At 38.8% G+C, this 24,682-nt stretch overlaps 1 protein-coding gene across 1 annotated transcript; it reads left to right on the forward strand.

Annotated features, from left to right (window-relative positions):
- Positions 1-286: 286 nt before the first annotated feature.
- On the forward strand, positions 287-24,676 carry LOC311251284 (uncharacterized protein). Its single transcript, XM_084343660.1, has 11 exons — positions 287-365; positions 3,049-3,111; positions 3,233-3,361; positions 3,479-3,645; positions 5,591-10,262; positions 14,311-14,318; positions 14,486-14,562; positions 14,714-14,789; positions 14,883-15,143; positions 15,283-15,543; positions 19,161-24,676. The coding sequence occupies exons 4-11, from the start codon at positions 3,603-3,605 to the stop codon at positions 23,819-23,821; spliced, it is 10,059 nt and encodes a 3,352-aa protein (XP_084199786.1). The 5' UTR covers positions 287-365; positions 3,049-3,111; positions 3,233-3,361; positions 3,479-3,602; the 3' UTR covers positions 23,822-24,676.
- Positions 24,677-24,682: the final 6 nt, after the last annotated feature.

Raw genomic sequence — 24,682 nt, forward strand, 5'->3', positions numbered from 1 at the left:
GGGGAAATGTGTGATTCTAATAAATATTGTGTATTTCAAACTAATTAATGAACTGTGTGAATTCTGCATCACAGCAGGGAACACAACTGTGTACTGTGTAATATGCCGTGTGAGAAAAGTTGCAGCAGGACTTATGGGAATAACTCCTGGAAGCTGAACTTTCATTTCCGACAAAGCACACGATCATTCAACTGTTGACGTAAACCGAAAGTGAAAGTTACCCAGCCCTGTAAAAAGAGCATCAGCATGTGCGGGGAAGTGCGGTGTTTCATCTGCAGGACACATTGTTACAATGCAAAGCTGAAAAGAAGAAACTCCTGAATACAAGAAGAGAAGTTCACCACTGGCCCATCTCTTGTACAAAGGTGAGTTTATACATGTTTGTTTTCAGTGATTTATCTGCCATGTGCCTGATGGGAGGCTGGAGCAGACTTTTATTATGTAGATAATATACAGTAGTAGTCTGCTGTAGGGCTTTCAGAGCTTCTATTCTTATTCAAACTTGGCATGCAGCAACCTCAGTGTTAACGTTAAACCGTTAGTTTACCATCAGCTCCTCCCACGTACATTATGTGCGTCGCTTTCTCTACTACACAATCTCGACTACCAGTGTAAATGTAGTTGTGTGAACCACAAACAATCCAAATGTGGACATATTTTCCATGTAAATCCCGTGAGGAGATCCGCCACAGTGGTAGGTAAAAGTTTGTATCGAAAATAGTCGTGTAGTTTTCTGAAGAAATAAATAAAAAAAACTTCAGAGAGTTTCTGCCGCGTTTTTGGTGTCAATTGCGGGCGAGCTGTCTCTCTCCATAGTCTAGACCAGAGGTCACTGATAGGCTGACCGCGGTCCGGGTCCGGACCCAGACACCGTCCTATACGGACCAGCACCTCTAATTGATAAAATGTTGAGAATTATCACAGTTTGACGGAGCGTTTTTTATTTTGAGTGGCGCAGCTTTTCCAGCCTTTACGGCACAGTTTTAGCGGGCCCCGCGAGACCAATTGCATGCGTTGTAAATCATCTCACATGACGCTACTCAGCCAATCAAATCGGCGCATTCAGACACGCGGGCCGACTCTTGTGAGTGGAAAAATACACCCTCAGAGGAGCACGAGTCAGAAAAGAAGATGTCCACCTGGCAGTAGGACATAGTGACTATGTTTTTTTCATTTGTTAACATTGTTGTGAGATGAGAAAAGAACATCAATTTATTATTAGAGTACTTATTTATAATCCCTTCAGTTCAAAGTGAAAATTGACAATAAACATTGTTGAAATATAGAATTGTACATTATTTAATTCTACAGTGAGTTGTTGACTACATAGGCTACTAAATACAACTACTAGGCTTCTTCAACACACTGTACATGACACTGAATCACAATATAAGTTAGACATTATGATGTTCTGGACCTTTGCTAGAGGACATTTTTAGATTCTATCTGGACATCTTTGAATTTTAATTGAATACCCCTGGCCTAGACTGTATTTCCATCCCCTGCTGTCAGTGTTTGACAGCAGGGGACAGAAATAGAGTCTAGGCTCTCATCAAACTTTGTCTTTTTAATTTATTTTTTTTCTTATTTTTTTTTTTTTTAAAAACAATAACTTACTATATCCCATTAATTCCTACACAGGCACATTTGGAAATAGTATTAAAAAATCTCAGCAAACTCAACCATAGTTTAATGAATTTTATTAATAAGTATTTTTCACTGCAGATTTTTTTTTTGGCCTAATTAAATATTAAAGACGTGAGATTTGAGGGATGTGACGACCTCTGCTTTAGACTATGAATGTCTAATTCTTTCACAGATTAGTGGAGTTGTTCAGCTGTTACTACTTTAATCCACACAACGCCACACTACCAGGCCCAGACTGTGCAACACATAAATTATGATCATGAATTTCTTTCAGAGACAGGAAAGAGAACATTGTCATAATCAATGTCTGACCCACTCTTAAGAACAATTATCATTATATCTCAGGAAAGCCCGCAGGGATTTTTTCAAATTTGGCACAAATGTCCACTTGAATCAAAGATGAACTGATTAGGTTTTGGTGGTCAAAGGTTAAAGGTCATTGTGACCTCACAAAACACATTTTGGCCGTAACTCAAGAATTCATACACTAATCCTGACACAATTTCACACAAATGTCTGGGTGGATAAAACAATGCAGTTATATCCAAAAAGGCAAAGGTCAACTTTGACATCATATTGTTCAGCAGAAAGACATTTCTCGCCATCATTCAAGCCGACATTATTCTGTGCCATGGGGCTAAAAATGTTCGAAAAGCACCTGCGTTTAGAATTTGTATCTTCTTTGCAAAAACATCCGTTCAATATTTGAATTATGTCAGCTGTTTTGGCCACAACTTTGTGTTCTGTCAGAATCAGATTTATTATCTATGGATGTGAACACATACAAGGAATTTGACAGTTTTTTTGTTTCCCTCAGTGAAATTACACACTAACAAACATACAGCACACTAACAGACATAAAGCAGTAGTCTAACACAACCTCACTGGTTTTGCTGACTCAGCTGATTTTTGTTGCACTGCATGTTTCTTACTGTCAATATGGTGTTCACTTCCACCACGCTTGTTTTTAAATGCTACTTATCAGTCTCATAAGACACGGATGTAAAGTGCAACTTGACTGGTGTGTGGAAGCATCCAGCCGCAAAGTGGCTATTCTGGTTTAAACCAAAGAAGTATAGTCTGGTACTGTGGACCACATAAAAATGTGATGCAAAGTACTTTGAACAGCTGCTCTTCCTGAGAGCATGCACAACTAAATTAAAAACTGAAATCAGGACCTGTAGCCTTTTACAAGTTCAGCAGACAGGACAGGCTTGGTCTTTTCATAAAGCAACACATATATCTAATCAGCAAAGTGATTCATTTTCAAACCCATACAGGGGAGTTAGAGACTGACTTGTGTGATGACTCTTGTGATTAAAAAAATGCAGTCAAGTAGGCTGCATGGTATTTTAAAGTTTGTGTTGTATTTATAGTAATATTGTATCTCATCACTTTCAGTGAGAAGCTGTTTGAATAATCTGGAGCAAGCGTGGGATGACCGACACTGTACCCACAACTGAGGTAAAGAACTAGTTTGTGAAGCTCCGACATACACATACAATAAATGTTATAATGTCTTATAACAGATGAGATAATGAGTTGATGCATTATATTACATTTATATTTTTTATCATTTATCAAGGGAATCAGTGATATTCAGTGATAGTGAGATTCATGTGTCGAGCTTCGCTGTGAAGACATAGAGGACACTCCATCGACACCATGTTCCATGACAGCAAGGGTGACTGTCAACAGACAGCAACTGATTAAGGTCAGCTTTATGCAACCTACTGTTCAGCAGAAATGCACCAAATGAAATGTTCTTTGAGTAGCTTTAAGTAAACATTCTTATTATCAACATCATTTTTGTTCATTTTTATTTCAACAGTGCCTGGCCTCTGTTGACGACAACAGTCTTATCATGTCAGCATAAGGCAAGTGTCTCTGCATTTGGACACGACTAGAGCAACAGTGTGACCAAAAGCAGAGAGAGAGAAGTTCTGCAAGAGACCATGGACACAGACAGCGTGAAGACGCGCAATTCTGCACATGCAAGTGAGTCAGAGAAAAACAGTCATAGAAAACTAAGCAGAAGCAGCAGTGGAAAGAGTATTTGTCTGTACTCTAGTGAAATTATTGTCATTTTAAAGAAAAAAAGTACTCGAGTAAAAGTAAAATAATTTTGTAAAAATATTTGACAAAAAGTAAGTCAGTTAAAATGTACATGTACTCTGAACATAACGGCATCACATATTTAAAAAACAGAAAGGTAAAGAAGGTAAAAATGATGCTTCTGTTAAATTAAAGAACTTTTAAGCTACAAATCCAACAACTGTGGATTGACATTGAATCACCCTTATGTTCAAATCAATACATAAAATCCATAAATGAATGAATAATAAATGCATTCAATTTATAGACAGCAATTAACAGCCAGAGAGCACAACTAGAAAATTACCACAAAAATGGCCAAAACTCAGACAATTTAACAACAACAACAACCAACAATACAGGAAAAGAGCCACAGTCCCCCACAATCTGTTGTAGATTCAGTGTCTGTGCTTTATCATTCACACTCAGACACTCAGCCTCTCTGTTGAATGAGGCTCTGCAGCCACAACTGTGGCAGAAGTTATCAAAAGTCAACTTCTCTAGAGAGAGAGAGAGACCAGCAGCTTTTCTTTGCTGCAGCTGTCCTGATTTTTCTGAAACACTCTGGACTTCATGAAATGATACAGAAACACTTGATGGTTGAAGAAGAATTATACTGCACAGTGTGGAGACAACCAGATACAGAAGCAAGGAAGGTTTCTCAAAAGGAAAGATAAACATACCTTATGCCATGGTCTGAGTGAATACTCGACTCTGATTGACTGGAGGATGTAAATTAACTTTTGATATCTGTGGAGCTCTTCAGGCAATTCCAGAGAAACTGACCTTGGTCATCGTTCTAAATTAATGTGCTATATGCCGTATCTACAGAGAGTAGCATTGGCATCAGCTGGCTGCAGACACCTTGACGTTAGAAATAAACAAAAAAAAATATATATTTTTTACACACAAATGTAGTCCTTCAGTGCATCATCCACTGAACACCACAGGGTGGCATTTGTAACAAATAAGCAGCAAGAAGTAAAAAAAAGTTGGTTAAAGCGACTTATTGTGTGTTTACTCCCCATGTCAGCCCTGATACACTGTCCCTCTAAGCTTACTGGTGCAGCCGGCCAGTCATTTGTTCCTGAACATTTTTACTGATTTAGGGAGGTGACATGGCTGGTTAGTTATAGCAACTGTTTGTCTACCATATGCAATGATATTGACTTTGAATCTCTCTAGCATAACGTTAGCTTTTCAATGAGCTGAGCTGACTGATTTATCTGGTGTTGCTAAGTGGTATCTAAGGTACCGCCTACTTACTGAAGTAGTGAACAACGTTTCTATTGCATAATGATTGTTTCAGCTACTCATCAGGTGTTGCTAGGTGCAAAAATGTATAATTTGATGGCAAATGACCATCATAGAAGTGGGACAATGCCCTTCAATGTGTCCATAATCTGGAATTCGGTTCTTCTCCACGTCCTCCCGTAAATTCCTGAGAATGGACACCTCCTCGGGTGTTATCCCTTACATCTTTATAGTTCTGCAGCGAGTCAGCTAACTAAAGGCAGCGTTCCAAGTACAGTAAAGACATGGTAATTGCAGAACATTACATACAAGTGCCCAAATAACAGACCTTAGCACCGTGACGAGAGTGATTGTAGTTCATAAGTAGCTAACAAGTTATTAATTCAATTTCAACCATTCCGTATTATTTCTTGGCAGTAATTTCATCATGTGGGCATATGTACAGCATACAGTATATTAAACCTAATATTGTAGCAGGTCTCTGGAAGTTTTTAGCCAACTTCAGTTTGAATTCAAAGACAGGATACATAATTGTGCATGTTATATCAATACACCTATAAATGGTTTGAAATAACAGACATCTTCATGTCCACAGACACACAAATGAAGAGCTTTTTGGAGGATCTAGGCTTGGAGCAGCTCTACAAAGAGAAGCTATCCATGAGCACAATACTTCAGATTGATGAGAAGACCATCACTGATGAACCCGCCAGGTGTAATTCAGATCTTCCATGGTATTTTCTAAAGAAACTGATGATGGTTAATGTGACAGCTAGGAATGTGAAATGTACTCCTGATTCAGCCTGTGATGATGCATCAAAAAATACAGAGTCAGATTTTGATGATCTGTTTGACAGTGAACATTCAGATGATATGTTGAACCCCCTCGACATAATCACTGCTCTCTTCCTGTGCTCTGATGGTTTTGTACAGCAGGAAATGGCTCTCAAAATGTCCATGTGTCAGTTTTCTGTGCCTCTGCTGCTCCCCGATTGTGACACAAAGCAGTGCACACTCATGCTTTGGGCCATGAGAGACATTGTTAAAAAGCACAGACCTCAGTCACTTTCAGAATCCAAAGGCTTTATTGAAGACCGAATTGTTGTCTCTAAACTTCCAATGATATCTTTTGTGAGACTGGGTGAGTGCTCCTTGTCCAAGTCAGAGATCCTCAACAAGCTTCTGAGCAATTCTCAGCAGTACCATGACACCTTTGTTCACCGTGATATGGAGTGTGGTGACAGTCCAAGGAAAATATCCAATGGATTGGCTGAAATTTCTTGGTACCTTCCTTGTGGGAACAAAAACATGGACATTTTCAGTGAGCCAGTAGCTGTAGCTAACCTTCGTGGGGACATTGCTTCATTTGAAACACAATTTTCATTTTTGTGTCAGACATCTGCAGCAGTATTTGTGTTCTTTGACAACTTGGACTCTGACTGTGAGCTGCTTATGAACAAACACCACAAGGCAGAGATCTTCTTGGTGGGAAACCATCAAAGCAATCACTTCAGTAAGGATGTTCTAAAAAAGGTAGCAACAAAGATGGGATTGACTGCACGGAACATCCTTTTGAAGACTAAGCACATGAATGATGCAGATTTTGTAAAAAAATTGCGGAAAACAGTCAGCAATGAAGTTGAGAACTCAGAGATGAAGATGGGAATTGAGCAGATGGCTGACATTGCCCATGAACTGGGAATCTGGGTTGATGAAAACTGCCCAGAATGCCAGGCAGGCAAGAGAAATGCTGATGCCATCACTGAAAAAATCAAAAATATCATGAAGTACAAAGGATCTCAACTACCCCTGCAAGGCCAAATATGGAAGGATCTGACTGGCTTAGAGAAGGAAGAATTTCGGCTTCGAAAAGTTGGGTCAGAAAACATAGAAAAGTACAAAAGTGATCTTCAAGTACAGAAAGAAAAACTTCGGAAAGAACAGAACTCTCATGACATGTCAAACGCAATGACATGTTTCATCAATGCAATATCAAGCCCAGGGAAAGAGAGATCCTATTTCCTGAAATGGCTGCGAATGAACCTCGATAACTTGTCTCGAGAAAAACTGTCTGACCTCAGGGAGCAGTACAAAGAAAAATCCAAAAATTCTGAGAACAAAGAGGAAATCAAAGAGATTGACAGACAGCTTTCCAACAGCTCACTGGGGACTGAACACTTCTTCCGTGAAATGGGTCAGATCTATGAAGCTTCACTTTCCCTTCCAGAAACTGACCCATCACGTCAACAGTTACAGCATCTGCCTAAACTATGTGCCGGATTGTTGCTTGATGGATTTCCCCTTGAGCTTGTAGATGGAGATGCATCCAACATACCTCTCAGATGGGTGAGTGATGTTCTCTCTCAGCTCAATGACCTGGTGTCTCCTAAGAACAAGATACTGGTAGTCACAGTTCTTGGAGTTCAGAGCACAGGGAAGTCCACTCTCCTCAACACCATGTTTGGAGTGCAGTTTGCAGTCAGCAGTGGTCGATGCACTCGAGGTGCCTTCATGTTGCTCATCAGAGTCAATGACGATGTTAAAAAAGCTCTCAACTGTGACTTCATGGTGATCATTGACACTGAGGGCTTAAAGTCACCAGAACTCGCACAACTGGACAACAGCCACGAGCACGACAACGAGCTTGCAACACTTGTTGTGGGGCTGAGTGATATCACCATTATCAATATTGCAATGGAGAACTCAACAGAAATGAAAGACATCCTACAAATAGTGGTGCATGCTTTTCTCAGGATGAAGGAGGTGGGCAAAAAGCCCAAATGTCAGTTTGTTCACCAGAATGTGTCAGATGTTTCAGCCCATGAGAAGAACTTACGAGACAGGAAACTGCTCTTACAACAGTTAAACGAGATGACACAGGCAGCAGCCAAAATGGAAAAGAAAGAGGAGAACAAGAGCTTCACTGATGTGATGGAGTACAGTCCAGACACTGGGAACTGGTACGTTCCTGGTCTCTGGAATGGAAACCCACCAATGGCACCAGTCAATGCAGGGTACAGTGAGGCTGTTTATGAGCTCAAGAAAAACATTATCCAAATGTTAGGAAGTTGTGAGTCGTCTGCTAATAATATCTTGGAGTTTACAGAGTGGACAGAAAGCCTGTGGAATGCAGTGAAGCATGAAAACTTCATCTTCAGCTTCAGAAACAGCCTGGTGGCTGATGCATACATGAGGCTGTGCACAGAATTCAACAAATGGGAATGGGAATTCAAAAAAGAGATGTACACCTGGGTTACAGAAGCTGACACAAAAATGTCCAACTTTGGCACAGTTGCTGGACAATCTGAGACATTGGACATGTCAGATTTTCTCACTGATTTAAAAAGTAAAGCTTGTGTTGTCTTGTCCAAATGGGAGACAAAGATTCTTACAAATCTGGCAGAGTACTTCAAGCAAACAGAGGGTCATGTCTATCTAGTTGAAGGATACAGAGAAGACTTTGTGAACAGTGCAAAGAGCCTTCGACGAGAAATGGAGAACTCTGTAATCAATCAGCTCACAGCAGCAGCTGACATCAGACAGAGAATGACAGAAATTGACAGAATCAAGGAGAAGCACACAAAACAGATAGAGGAGAGAGTATGTGCATTGATTGAAGAATGTCGGAAACAAAAGGTCAAGATGACAGACAAAGAGCTGGACAAAGTATTTGATAAGATGTGGAATAAAGCAGTGAATGAGGTATCTTATTCCAAGTCAAAGGTCACAGATGTCACCGCAAATGTGTCCCTCTACCTGAGAACAAATCTGTCACCCAAGGGGAGTCATGCATGTGACCTGTTGAGTCAAAAAAGGCTGCAAGATTGTGGACAGGGGCCTTTCAAATATAATGTGGAAGGATTGTACAAGCAGTTTAAACACCAAGTCAGCAAATTCTTTAATGTTGAAGATCACGTAATGGCTTTACAAAATCTAGCTGACCGCATCATCACGGACTGCACAGAGTTTGTGACTGACAAAGTGAAAACAAAAAACAATTACCACGACACTTACATCCAGGAGATCCTACACAAGATTGATGAGAAGCTGCAAAACAATCAGAATCTGAAGATAGAGATCCAGTTTGAAGTTCCTCTCAAACAGCACATCTGTGGATTTGCAGCCAGACAGTTTAAGAAAATGCATGAAGATTTCCTGCGTGAGAATGATCCCTACAGATGTCTGAATCAAAACAAAGAAAAGTTTCGTGCTGGTTTTAAAGATGTGTTCCATAAACGAGACCAGTGCCAGAAGAAAGCAGAAGAATTCACAGAACGCTGCTTGAGGCCTGCAGTGGAAGACCTTATCAACCGCTCCTTGGGTCCTGATATCATTGGTGAAATGAAGACAAAGTTTGAGTTCAGCACACGGATGTTCTTCCAGTATTCGGTTTTACTGGATTTGCTCTCAAAGCAGGACTTTGGAAAGTATCAGAGCTACATTTGCTCATATGAGGAGTATGCCAACAAATGGGTTCTTGATTGCATCTTGAAACATTTCTCAAATGGGTCTAAAATGTTTGAGTTTGAAGATCAACATCTCCAGTCAAGAATCAACAGCATAAATATTGCTATCAATAAAGCTAAAACAGAAAAGAGTGGCAACCTGAAGACATTTGTTCAAAATGTCTGTCAGAAACTTGGTGATAAACTGGTCATTTCCCAGGATGCTCTTGGTGCTTTCATGATCCTGAACAATGCTGACCAGGAACAGTTTGCTCACTGGCTCACTGAGTGTGTGAAGGACATGGAACAAGCTCTTAGGAAGAAGTTCAAAGAAACAAGCATCCAAATGAAACTAAAATCTCTTCGTGTGAAGCCTCAGAAGGAGCTGTTGTCACAAATGATCGGCTGTGGTAAACAGTGTCCATTCTGCAAAGCACCTTGTGAGGCAGGAGGAAGAGAACATAAAGAGCACCACACTTCACTACATCGACCAGAGGGTCTGGGTAGATACAGATGGGATAGAACGGAAAAACTTGTCATTGACATTTGCTCTTCTTTGGTGATCAGTGACATGCGTTTTCGCTGCGTTGCCACAAATGGTGAATGGCACCCTTACAAGCGTTACACAGAAATTTTCCCAGACTGGAAAATTGCTCCGGATGCAAGCCTTCAGGCATCAGACTACTGGAAATATGTGCTGGCAAAGTTCAATGACAAGTTTGCAGAAGCATATAATGCAAAGCCTGCTGATATTCCAACAACTTGGAAAAATATCACATACGTGCAGGCAGAGGAGAGTCTGAAAAAGACATTCAACATCAAGTGAGGTTCCCAACATTCATCACATGTGTACAGATGTACACATCTTCCTTTCATGGTTATTTAGATTGCTATTATTTGATATGAAACAGAAGAGAATCAGACACAAGATGACAAGGCTAAAGATATTCTCAGTACATGTAGACATTCTGCCACTATTACAGTTACAATATGGAGATCAGATGAAATCACTGCAGATACTGCTTGTCTTTAGCACAGATTGCAATAAATAAATAAAACATATAATTTAATCAAAATAATCTGCTTTTACTGAACGTTGATTTTGACCTCATCAATATATATAAAGTGTTTTTGGTACTTTGAGTCTATATACATATTAGGAACATACAAAATGTTTCCAGTTTGATTTTATCTGTGTTTGAATTAATGATCTTTGTGTGACAGATGAATGTCTTTGTATTGCCACTGAAAAATTCAATGGAAAGTTAATCAAGGCAAGAGACATAAAAAGTTATTTTTTTTCTTATATCACTTATATTTTTGTTCTTTAATGGTTAATTTTATTGAACTATATGATGCCAAATACTTTTTTTTCTTTACATGGCAGAGTGGAAAGTTGTTTTTTCCTGATTAAAGATGTGTTTTTTTGGTTTCTGTGACAAATCCAATGTCAAGTAGTCCATATTTTATATACCACTCTGTCTGCATTTGGTATTATTGTAACAGGACAGAATGGTATATGTGACTATTAAGTCAAAATGTAGAATCGGTTTTAGTTAAGTATCTGATGCAAAATATTTCATTGTGTTTAACAATCATTCAGTCTAAATGTCAACATGTAGGTTACACATGACAGTTTGTTCTTATTTAATTGACTATGTGAGTTTTTCTAAAATTCAGTATCTGATTCTGAATATTTACATTTTTTAAAGAAATAAAATGTCACTCATTCTCTATGTGATAGTTAACATGTATACGTTACTCACTCCTGTTAACTGATTCAATAAAGAGACAAAATTGTCAGACTGGCTATGAATGTCTTTAATGTTTCCCAGATCAGAATCACAGCATACAGTGTATAATAACTTCTAAAGTAAACAGAAATATCATCACCTCATTTATTTATATAGTTTTACTATACTTTTTTTTAATAATCATCTTTTTTAAAATCCATTATTTAACATTTTTCTTCATCTCAAGTCTTGGGTTTCTGAATTCAACAAAGAATGTAAAAACAAGACAACAGGTGCAACTTTGCAATGGAGACCAAGCTGAAGGTTTATGTTGAGTGCGTCACTGTCTTCATGTGTGTTTGCCACTGTGGGATGTTAACCATGTACTTCCATTCACCACTGACCTGACACAGGATCTCTGAATAACCTCAGTGATATGGAGTCATCTTGTTTTGCTTGGCTGACTGCAGGTTTGGTTCATGTTGAAATGAGAATAAACGTAAATTCAGCCTCAACAGTGCAGTGAGTCACTTTATACCATAGACCAGGCTAAGTGTGAGTCCACATACATTTAGTCTGATCATGCTCAGAGTCTGAAAGTGTGCAGGACATTTCAGATTTACTCAACATTTAATCCATCTCTAGACTCTGGAACATGAAACTCTTCACTGCTACATCACATCACTGTGAGGTGGACACAACCTCCATAACCACAATGCAACACAGTGTGTGGAAGGGAAAAGTCAGAGCATCTGTGTGATCTCATTACTCTATGAGGATGTGAGGCATCTTATGGTATCAAAGCCCTCGTGTCTGTCCCACATGTGATTGAGTGGCTACATGTAAACACTGCTACATGTGAGGTGAGCTAACATTTAATTGACTGCACTTGTGTTTAGTGTCTGAGTTTAGAAATCCTGACCATGAATCACTGGCCAGTTCCCTCCACCATCTTAACATTAGTTAGCTGTTAAAGGTTGGCTTCTATCAGTGCTCTTAGTCTCTGAGATGTTTCCATAAATACTCTGAAGTCACACAGATCAAGCAGTAGATTCATCAGGAGTATACAGTAGTTGATCAAGATATATTTCAAAATAAAAGTGTGCTAAAGCTTAAAAAAAGGTCACAAACCACGAGTAGTTGATCCTTCTCCACCCCAGAACAAAGAGCAATGACACCACAGACTTTAGCTTTAGAGTTCTAATTAGAAAATGTAATATTCATTGGAAACTAGCAAATGCTAACTACAGCATTTAGGCCATCTGCAGTGGAGATGAATGTCTGCTACATGATGCTAAGGCGGACCGGTAAACAAAAAAAAGTGGGGTAAAAAGGTATGGTATAGCACTAAAATAAAGTTTACTTTGTTTTACCACTGTCATTTACCAGAATCAACAACAAAATTGTTAGTTATCATCATTATTGTTCTTCTGTCGTCCAGAAGAACAATAATCTCTGATGTCAACAACCAACTTGTGACAGCAGAGAATTATAAAACATAGAGAATTATTCAGGTCAATGCAGCAGTCCAAGACAACGTGGATCACTGTGGCCTTCCCAACACTGGTGTTTTTAGTTTAACCAGAAATGTATGCTTCAGTCAATTCATGCTTAAAAATAATGTTAAAAAGTTGATGCCTCAAAAGGGAGACATTAGGATTAAACATAATTTTACCTGCACAATGACACCTTGTAAAATATACAGGATTTTACATGTCAGTCTGTACTGTGAGACACTTTTAGTTGTATTACATAAACATGTTATTACAAATTTTCAAATTTAAAATGAGGCGATAGATGACGGGATACTGTATGTGAGGAATATCTCAACATGCAGATGTCACCTCCCTCCTCTCTACATCACCCCATGAATGCATCAGGCAAAATAACAGTACTAGTATGATGTTTCACTTTACTTGGAGGTACACAAAAAGTTAAGTAATGATTAAGTAATTGGTAACAAATGAGTCTGTATTGGGTAAGTACTCAGTACGATGTTTCACTTTACTTGAAGGTACGCATAAAGTAATATTAGTAGTAAGTAATGATACAGTGATTAGGAATTACTAGTTCATGCCACACAGTGGCTGGTTAATAGTTAATCGAGAACATGTCATGAAGAAAGTGTGTTGATTCACAGATATGTATGAACTAAACATTATCTAATGATTCATTAATAATTTATCCTCTTGTCTGTCTCCAGTAACTCATTATTTTCTACTATATTGTCCTCGAATTACATTTATTCAGGAATGACTCATTAAGATTCATTAATTATCAAGTAATTCCCGATTCATTCCTTACTCGCCCCTCACTAACTACTTACATTTTTGTGTACTTTATTGTAAAGTGTTACCTTCAAATCTATCCAATAGTTGTTGACATATTTTAATCTGGACCAAAGTGGTGGACCAACAGACTGACAGTGCCATACTTTCATCCACCTTGCTAGCACTGCTAGAAAAATATGAACTAGACCTAACACTGCAATGTTAAATATGGTCAAGTAGCTGCCGGTCAATGAAAAAGGACTTGCTCTCTGAAGAGATAATATTCATTCACTATTTGTATCTATTCTGTTTCCCAAAACTGACATATTGGTCCGAGGAGGTGATTTAGAGGAAAAGTTAAAGTAAACTATTAAACCTACATTGTGTTGTTTGTTTAATTGTTTGTTGGTTTAACAATACATTTCACAGGAAAAGCATGAAATGAAATAGAAACCTTTTGAGTTGAAGACATTTAAAGAGTCTCTCTGGCTCTCCCTTCAGCAAAGGGAGGATACCAGACAACTAAGTTTTGTTTTACTGGGAATCAGGTGACCTGTTCCTGGTAAACATAACAAAAAGTGACTTGGGCGACAGAATAAAAGGAGACGTGCAATAGGCTTTTGTATTGCCAGGGAAGTAGAGAGCTTTCTCCTCAGGACAAACAGAATGTTGCACATAAAGTACTGGTGAATAAAAACTCCTGGATAAAAGAACAGCAGCTATTCTAACCATAGATGAATCTTTCCTACAAAGGTAAGCTACTATTTCTTTGTCAGTGAATTTATGTGAAGTAATGAAATAGTGTTCAAATATAGGCTGTAGCCTAAAACAGAATCATGACTTATATGTTCTATATGTCCTTCAAAGCTGCCATAGTTGGGTGATTACAGTATTTATTTTGTTTGTCATTTGTTTTGGTCTATATTGTAGTCCAGCAAGTTGTAGAGTACCCTTTATTGTGTGATTGTTGTGTAAAATCGATGGTTGTTGGGGTAGAAGTCATTACAGGGTTCATTTTCTATTCTGTTTCTATTAGTTTGAGTGAGAAGCAGTTTGAATAATCTGGATAAGCGTGGGATGGCTGAGAGTGCACCCACAGTGGAGAGCTCAGAGGAGGAGGTAAACTGGTAGTTTTCACAGCTCTTAAACTTAAATAAAATCCCTAAATAATGAAATTGCAACCAAAACATATGTTTTCCTATCAGGTGTTGATTGGAATTATGTACTGATTTATTACACTTAAAACTGCATATTTTTCTCAATTATCAAGGACTTCTATGATGCACACGATTCCTTCCCTGAGTTATACTGTGAGGAAGAAACGAATACTTCACTGCAGTCTGACTGTAAGTGTGACTGCAAATGACGGATCCAATTTAATGCTTATTAAGACATGCTATAATGTGGAGATATATTGAGATGTACTTCTCTTTTGACAGATGTCCCTCCACCAGAAATCACAGTTCTCAGTGTTAGTCAGGAGGCTGTTTCCTTTGGTATACCACTCACTGATGACTCTGTTAAGTATACACTGGAATTAGACTACTCCTGCGACACACAGAGAGACAGTTTGATCAGAGACGACTCCAGCTCTGTGGAGGTTGAGGGACTGATTCCTGGGACTGAGTATACTTTCAGCATCACAAGGATTGCAGACAATGGAAATCGAAGCAAAGCAACCTCGCTGTCTGTCATCACAGGTAAATCCCAGAAACAAATTAATACGTTTGTATTGGTTAGTTCCAGACTTGGCAGTCAAACAGCACTTTAAAGTGCAGGCAAACATTGAAGTAACTTCAAATTCCAGTTGTAACTGAAACAATTATTTTGTTCCCACAGAGCCCAGCCCTCCTGTGCAGATTGCAGTCTATCAGGTCAGCAGTGAGTCACTCTCTCTGCGATGGGATCCCCCTCCTGGTGAAGTTGAGAGTTATGTTCTGACTTGTTGCAGCGAGGGAGAAGTTGTGCAAGAGAAGACAACGGACACAAACGACCTGACTCTCAGCGGCCTGAGGCCAGGGGTGTGTTACTCTCTGCAGGTTTCTGCACAACTTAGGAATGGAAGAAGAAGCGAGCCAGCTGTAACATCTGCCAACACAAGTAAGTCAAAATCATAATTAAAATTAAAAATGAATCAATGGATTTTCAAAATAAAGTCACAAACAAGGGCCAACATTTCACCATGACTTTGCACAGGTTTCCAAAAGAAGAATCAAATAAAAGAGCAACTTATAAGATGACACCAATAAATAAATAAAAAAAATTGTAGAAACAGTTTAAAGTTTAATTAAGTGAAAGTTTGACAACAATTTATCTGATGCTGTATGATTACAACTGACATGACAATGTCACGATGCTGTCATGACCATGACATGACCTCTGTCGTGAACATGAAGTAATCTTTAGGAATGTAAATGGTGTGATATAGTGTCATTCGCTCAATTAACCCTAACCCTACCCACATTAAAAATGACATATCAAATCAAGTGGTTCAGAAAGATAGTTTTGATATTTAAGCTCCTGCACACCTATGGAATATGGAGAGCCGTTTTAGTCATAATGAAATAAATAAATAAATAAATAAATAAATAAATAATGCCATGAAATGAGTCCCAAATTAAATAAATAGGTTGATAAATAGACATAAATTAAATATAAATACATAACCCTAACCCTTATTTTTTTCAGGAGACTTTTATCTCCTAACGCCTCATTTATTTATTTCCTGACACTTTTATTTCCTAACGTCACATTTATTTATTTACGGGGACTTTTATTTCATAACGTCACATTTATTTATTTACAGGGGAATTTATTTTATAACGTCACATTTATTTATTTCTGGGGAATTTATTTCATAACGTCACATTTATTTATTTCCGGGGAATTTATTTTATAACGTCACATTTATTTATTTCTGGGGAATTTATTTCATAACGTCGCATTTATTTCACTGCTCTTTTATTTCATGCTGCAATATTCAAATGAGGGGGCGGGGTTATCTGTACCCTTTCAGAATAAAACAACTGTCAGATTTGGAGACCGGGAGCCGGTGCTCACAGTGGAGGACATGGAGGACATAGATGAGCTCCAGGGTGCTATGCTCTCCTTGAGTGACAGCATAGAACAAAACATGGTATCAGCAGATAATTTTTTAGCTAATGTTGCTGACCTTGCGGAGATTCTTGGGAGGATAAGTGCTCTTCATGATATAGAGGTGGATGGGGATATTATGAACATTTTGCACAACATTGAGCACCGTGTTCATGTTGGAGATGCCCAGGGGCAGGCAGTCACACCAGGTGCTGGACGACCGCCTTTGGACATCCCAAGCGGAATGCTGACAACCGTTGCGTTGTCTGGACTGCCAGCCCGAAGAATTGCGGAGCTTTTTGGTGTGTCGTCCAGCACCATTCAGAGGAGACTGGCTGATGGAGGCCTAAGGTAAGCAAACTTGGAAAACAACTACACATAGATAGGCTTCTACTTATAAAATTCACGATAAACGTAAAAGCGAATGAGCAGCATGTAGTAGTCCTTAGTAGTCATTAACTGGCCGTCGTAAAAATCACTTTGTGGCGAGTTTCAGGCCGCTGTAGGTACCAAATGTGTCCGGGCTGCCAGATTTGTCCGGGGCGGCGATTTGTGATGACGTGGCACATCGTGATTGGTCGTGGTGGCGTAATGCATTACATTTACGTGGCCAGATATGAAATAAATTCCCCAGAAATAAATAAATGTGACGTTATAAAATAAATTCCCCGGAAATAAATAAATGTGACGTTATGAAATAAAAGTCCCCGTTAATAAATAAATGTGACGTTATGAAATAAAAGTCCCCGTAAATAAATAAATGTGACGTTGGGAAATAAAAGTATCAGGAAATAAATAAATGAGGCGTTAGGAAATAAAAGTCTCCTGAAAAAATAAAAAATTTGTTTTAAAAATAAAAATATAAATTAATCTATGTATTTATATTTAATTTATGTCTATTTATCAACCTATTTATTTAATTTGGGACTCATTTCATGGCATTATTTATTTATTTATTTATTAATTTATTAATTTATTTCATTATGACTAAAACGGCTTTCCATATATATATAGCACGTAGTACCATAGACATCCAGAATTTAAATAACGGATGTTAATTTTTATTACTTTAAATTTTTTTTTTAACAACCAGAGAAGGCAAGTAATGATGGAAACTGAGAATGGCTTCAGGTGCAAGTACATTTTTGTATGCTGTAATCTCAAGATCACTAGTTCATTGTGTTTTGTCGAAATAACAAGGCTTGTTTTCTCGCAATACTGGCTTAATTTATCCTGTTATCTTGACAAATCAGCTTTGCTATCTCAAGATAAAGAGATAATGAACCTGTACCACAAGAAAACGAAAGGTGTTTCCTCTTATTATTATATAATGTTTATCAGACACCAGCAGAACTATGCCGGCATTCAAAAAAGGCTTCTTGACAACCGTAGGAAATGATTTTGAGCCAGAAATGTCAGATCACAGAGTACTTATTAGTGATCAGTGCAACAGGATGTCTTCCATATTTATATACATACATTATGACACTATAATTAATTGTTATTATATATAATTGCAACTACGGTTATTCTCTACGTCCATACGTAATACCTCAATGACATACCAGCAATGTCAAAAGCAGGGCTGTAGTGGTACTGTAAAATTAAGGTTAAGTAAATCTTTGACTTAGCTAGCTCTCCTCTGCTCAGTTTATCAGTTTACATTTTTAAAGAAAGAATGGCTTCCTGTTATAACTTTTGTAGTGTTTTTACTTTAAAGAGCGCAATATATGACAAAGGGTAGGTTAATATATACACACAGTCACATCCATACATACATCTATGTGTGTGTGTGTTTGAGTATCTATCTGTCTTACACTTATTCAAAGTATTCCAGCCCATGTTAAAAATTGGGTAAGAACAAGTTATAGTTGGGCCTACCTCTATGCAAGGATTAGTACTGCAACTAAAGTTATGGAGAAAGACTGGACTCTCCCCTTCTTGAGTTGCCCAGGGTGGCACAAAAAAACAAAACATTAGTGCCACAACAAAACTTGAGAGATGACAACATATTTATCTGACTGCTGCTCTAGGAATGTGTGGGGTTTTTGGGAATGGTTGTCTACATTACAATGCAATTATTATAGACTCAGTTGCTCAGGTGCCACTTTATATCATGTAAATAGCTAAAACTAATGCAGTGTAATAATACAACAACCCTACAGTAAATCTTAGTGATGATAATAATGTTTTAGATTTTTTGAGAGTACTTTTAGCGATTATGATTGAACTTTATGAACAATTTAGAGACGGATGTCTGCAAGGCTGTTGTGTGTCTGTGCATCTGTCAACTACACTATATAATATTATACAGAGAGGTTTTTTTGGTCTCACCTCATTATAAATGAGTTGGACAAAGTATTCAAAACAGTCAGTAAATCACTAACAGCCTGAGAAACTGAAGCCTCCTCAAGGAACCTAAAGTTGAATTAACCCTACTCAAAACAACATAACACCTTTGTGAAAGTAGGATTGAATACTGTTTTATCAGACTGCATTAGTTTTAGGTAGGTGTACGTAATGAACAGGCAATTGAGTATACAGCACGTTACAATTAACTGTGATCCATGCTTTAGAATATTAAAACAACCAATGGTGGGTTTATCATTGCTTCTTGTCTGCAGAGACCAAACTGGAGAACTTATTGGAGGATCTGGGGTTGGAGCAGCTCTACACAGAGAAGCTGTCGCTGAGCACAATACTTCAGATTGAGGAGAGGACCATCACTGATGACACTGCCAAGTGTAATTCAGATCTTCCATGGTATTTTCTGAAGAAACTGATGATGGTTAATGTGACAGCTAGGAATGTGAAATGTACATCTGCATGCGAGTCAGACTTTGGTGATCCACAGTTAGATCTTGATAATCTGATCAAAAGTAAAACTCCAGGTGAAACACTAAACCCCCTCGACATAATCACAGCTCTCTTCCTGTGCTCTGATGGTTTTGTACAGCAGGAAATGGCTCTCAAAATGTCCATGTGTCAGTTTTCTGTGCCTCTGCTGCTCCCTGATTGTGACACAAAGCAGTGCACACTCATGCTTTGGGCCATGAGAGACATTGTTAAAAAGCACAGACCTCAGTCACTTTCAGAATCCAAAGGCTTTATTGAAGACCGAATTGTTGTCTCTGAACTTCCAATGATATCTTTTGTGAGACTGGGTGAGTGCTCCTTGTCCAAGTCAGAGATCCTCAATAAGCTTCTGAGCAATTCTCAGCAGTACCATGACACCTTTGTTCACCGTGATATGGAGTGTGGTGACAGTCCAAGGAAAATATCCAATGGATTGGCTGAAATTTCTTGGTACCTTCCTTGTGGTAACAAAAACATGGACATTTTCTGTGAGCCAGTAGCTGTAGCTAACCTTCGTGGGGACATTGCTTCATTTGAAACACAATTTTCTTTTTTGTGTCAGACATCTGCAGCAGTTTTTGTGTTCTTTGACAGTCTGGACTCTGACTGTCAGCTGCTTATGAACCAACAACACAAGGCAGAGATCTTCTTGGTGGGAAACCATCAAAGCAATTGCTTCAGTATGGATGGTCTAAAGAGGGTAGCAAACAAGCTGGGCTTGACTAACAGCAACATCCTTTTGAAGACTAAGCACATGAATGATGCAGACTTCATTAAAAATCTGCGGAAAACAGTCAGCAATATGGTTGAGAACTCAAAGATGAAGATGGGCATCGAGCAGATGGCTGACATTGCCCATGAACTGGGAATCTGGGTTGATGAGGACTGTCCAGAGTGCCAGAGTGCCAAGAACAATGCTGATGCCATCACTGCCGAAATTCAAGACATCCTGAAATATAAAGATGCTCAGCTTCCATTGCAAGGCCAAATATGGAAGGAACTGACTGGTTTAGAGAAAGAAGAATTTCGGCTTCGAAAAGTTGCGTCTGAAAACATAGAAAAGTACAAAAGTGATCTTCAGGTACAGAAAGAAAAACTTCGGAAAAAGCAGAACTCTTATGACATGTCAAATGCAATGACATGTTTCATCAATGCAATATCAAGCCCAGGGACAGAGAGATCCTATTTCCTGAAATGGATGCGAATGAACCTCGATAACTTGTCTCGAGAAAAACTGTCTGACCTCAGGGAGCAGTACAAAGAAAAATCCAAAAAATCTGAGAACAAAGAGGAAATCAAAGAGATTGACAGACAGCTTTCCAACAGCTCACTGGGGACTGAACACTTCTTCCGTGAAATGGGTCAGATCTATGAAGCTTCACTTTCCCTTCCAGAAACTGACCCATCACGTCAACAGTTACAGCATCTGCCTAAGCTATGTGCAGGATTGTTGCTTGATGGATTTCCCCTTGAGCTTGTAGATGGAGATGCATCCAACATACCTCTCAGATGGGTGAGTGATGTTCTCTCTCAGCTCAATGACCTGGTGTCTCCTAAGAACAAGATACTGGTAGTCACAGTTCTTGGAGTTCAGAGCACAGGGAAGTCCACTCTCCTCAACACCATGTTTGGAGTGCAGTTTGCAGTCAGCAGTGGTCGATGCACTCGAGGTGCCTTCATGTTGCTCATCAGAGTCAATGACGATGTTAAAAAAGTTCTAAACTGTGACTTCATTGTGATCATTGACACTGAGGGCTTAAAGTCACCAGAACTCGCACAACTGGACAACAGCCACGAGCACGACAACGAGCTTGCAACACTTGTTGTGGGGCTGAGTGATATCACCATTATCAATATTGCAATGGAGAACTCAACAGAAATGAAAGACATCCTCCAAATAGTGGTGCATGCTTTTCTCAGGATGAAGGAGGTGGGCAAAAAGCCCAAATGTCAGTTTGTTCACCAGAATGTGTCAGATGTTTCAGCACATGACAAGAACTTACGAGACAGGAAACTGCTCCTGCAGCAATTAAACGAGATGACACAGGCAGCAGCCAAAATGGAAAAGAAAGAGGAGAACAAGAGCTTCACTGATGTGATGGAGTACAGTCCAGACACTGGGAACTGGTACATTCCTGGTCTCTGGAATGGAAGCCCACCAATGGCACCAGTCAATGCAGGGTACAGTGAGGCTGTTTATGAGCTCAAGAAAAACATTATCCAAATGTTAGGAAGTTGTGAGTCGTCTGCTAATAATATCTTGGAGTTTACAGAGTGGGTGAAAAGCCTGTGGAATGCAGTGAAGCATGAAAACTTCATCTTCAGCTTCAGAAACAGCCTGGTGGCTGATGCATACATGAGGCTGTGCACAGAATTCAACAAATGGGAATGGGAATTCAAAAAAGAGATGTACACCTGGGTCACTGCAGCGGAAACAAGAATTTCCAACTTTGGCACAGTTGCTGGAAAATCTGAGACATCTAACATGTCAGATTATCTCACTCAGTTAACAAGTGAAGCTTGTGTTGTGTTGTCCAAATGGGAGACAAAGCTTCTCGAAAATCTGGCAGAGTACTTCAAGCAAACAGAGGGTCATGTCTATCTAGTTGAAGGATACAGAGAAGACTTTGCGAACAGTGCAAAGAGCCTTCGACGAGAAATGGAGAACTCTGTAATCAATCAGCTCACAGCAGCAGCTGACATCAGACAGGGAATGACAAAACTTGACAGAATCAAGGAGAAGCACACAAAACAGTTGGAAGAGAGAGTGCATGGATTGATTGAAGAATGTCGGAAAAAACAAGTCAGCATGACAGACAAAGAGCTGGATGAAGAATTTGATCAAATGTGGAATAAAACACTGAATGAACTGTCTCCTTTTGAACAAAAGGCCACAGATGTCCTTGCAAATGTGTCCCACTACCTGAGAACAAATCTGTCAAAGAAGGGGAGTCATGTATGTGACCTGTTGAGTCAAAAAAGTCTGCAAGAATGTGGACAGGGCCCTTTCACATATACTGTGGAAGGATGGAAGCTGTTTAAACACCAAGTTAGCAAATTCTTTCACATTAAAGATCATGTTGCGGCTTTACAAAACATGGCTGACCGTATCATAACAGATTGCACACAGGTCATGACTGAAAAAGTGGAAAGAAAAAACAATTACCACAACACTTACATCCAGGAGATCCTACACAAGATTGATGAGAAGCTGCAAAACAAACAGAATGTGAAGATAGAGATCCAGTTTGAAGTTTCTCTCAAACAGCACATCTGTGGATTTGCAGCCAGACAGTTTCAGAAAATGCATGAAGATTTCCTGCGTGAGAATGATCCCTACAGATGTCTGAATCAAAACAAGGAAAAGTTTTGTGCTGATTTTAAGGATGTGTTCCATGAACGAGACCAGTGCCAGAAGAAAGCAGAAGAATTCACAGAACGCTGCTTGAGGCCTGCAGTGGAAGACTTCATCAACCGCTCCTTGGGTCCTGATATCATTGGTGAAATGCTGACAAGTGAGCAGTTCAACACTCGAATATTCCTCCAGTATTCAATTTTACTGGATTTGCTCTCAAAGCATGACTTTAAACACTATCTGAGCTATATTTGCTCATATGAGGAGTATGTAAAGAAATGGATACTCAACCAAATAGTGGAACGCTTCTCAAATCAGTCATTCGAGTTTGAGGATCGACATGTTCTCTCAAGTATCAACAGCATAAATATTGCTATCAACAAAGCTAAAACAGAAAAGAGTGGCAACCTGAAGACATTTGTTGAACATTTCTGTCAGGAACTTGGTGATAAACTGGTCATTTCCCAGGATGCTCTTGGTGCTTTCTTGATCCTGAACAATGCTGACCAGGAACAGTTTGCTCACTGGCTCACTGAGTGTGTGAAGGAGATGGCACAAACTCTTACAAAGAGGTTCAAAGAAAGAAGCATCCAAATGACACTAGAAGCTCTTCATGTGAAGCCTCAGAATGAGCTTTTCACCAAAGTGATCGGCTGTGGTAAACAGTGTCCATTCTGCAAAGCACCTTGTGGGGCAGGAGGAAAAGAGCATGCAGAACACTGGACATCACTACATCGGCCAGAGGGTCTGGGTGAATACAGATCTAGCTCTTCACAAAAGCTTGTCACAGGTATATGCTCCTCTCGTGTGATTTCTGACAGGAATTTTCGTTGCTATGCTACAAAGTATGAATCGTACCCTTACAAGCGTTACAAAGACATTTTCCCCGACTGGAAAATCCCACCAGATGTAAGTTTCCAGGCATCAGACTATTGGAAATATATAATGGCAACATTCAACAAACAGTTTGCCAAAGAATACAATGCAGAGCCTGCTGATGTCCCTGACACATGGAAAACAATAACACGTAAGCAAGCAGAAGCAAGCCTCAAAGAGTCATTTAACATTAAGTGAGTGGCTACATGCTTTGTATTTAAAGGGGGGCATCATTCATTCATTCATTCATTCATTCATTCTCCTCACGTGGATATTTTCATGTTACTTGTTTTGTATGATATTGTATGAGAATCACAAATAGTAACATGTTGTATACAAGATGTCAAGGTTGAAGATATCAGTAAACAGAGATATTTCAACACTATGACTTGCGATAAGGAGATAAGAAATCACTGCAATTAGGGCTTACCTTCACCTGACTGACACTTGTCCAATAGATTAAATTTGAGTCGGAATTGATGTTTTTGTGTGGCAGATGAATGTCATTATATTGTCACTGAAAAGATGTACACACTTAGCCTTGGTCCAGATCTTTGAATCCACCTACTCCACCGAGTTGACTGATTCCGAAGTGACATAGAAAAAGTTTGTTTTCTTTATGTTCAAATTATATATTATATGAAGTTGTTTATTGTTTGTGTCTCTTTGTGATGTATGCAATGTTGCATATTTACATTTATTTTATAGATCACTCACTCTACATGTGGTATTGCTAAAAATAGAACACAGTTAAAAAAGTGTGATATGTGAATGTTTTCTCAGAGTTCATTTAGTTTTGTTTTTGTAATGTATCTGATGCAAAATATTGACATTTTAAAATCATTAAAAGATCATTCATATTTAAAGTGATATTGTCAACATATTAACATGACACAAAGTTTGTTTTAATAAAATTAAATATATGTGATCTTTTTATGCTCGGAAATTAGTATCTTTTTTGTTTTAAGTATTTGGTTCAGTTTTTAAAGGACTTAAAGGATCATTTATTCTATATGTGGTTGTGGTGTATTGTCAATATGCAGAATTTCTGTCAACTGA

This window comes from Pagrus pagrus, assembly GCF_965226575.1.
Source record: "Pagrus pagrus genome assembly, chromosome: 22".
Taxonomy (NCBI): Eukaryota; Metazoa; Chordata; class Actinopteri; order Spariformes; family Sparidae; genus Pagrus; species Pagrus pagrus.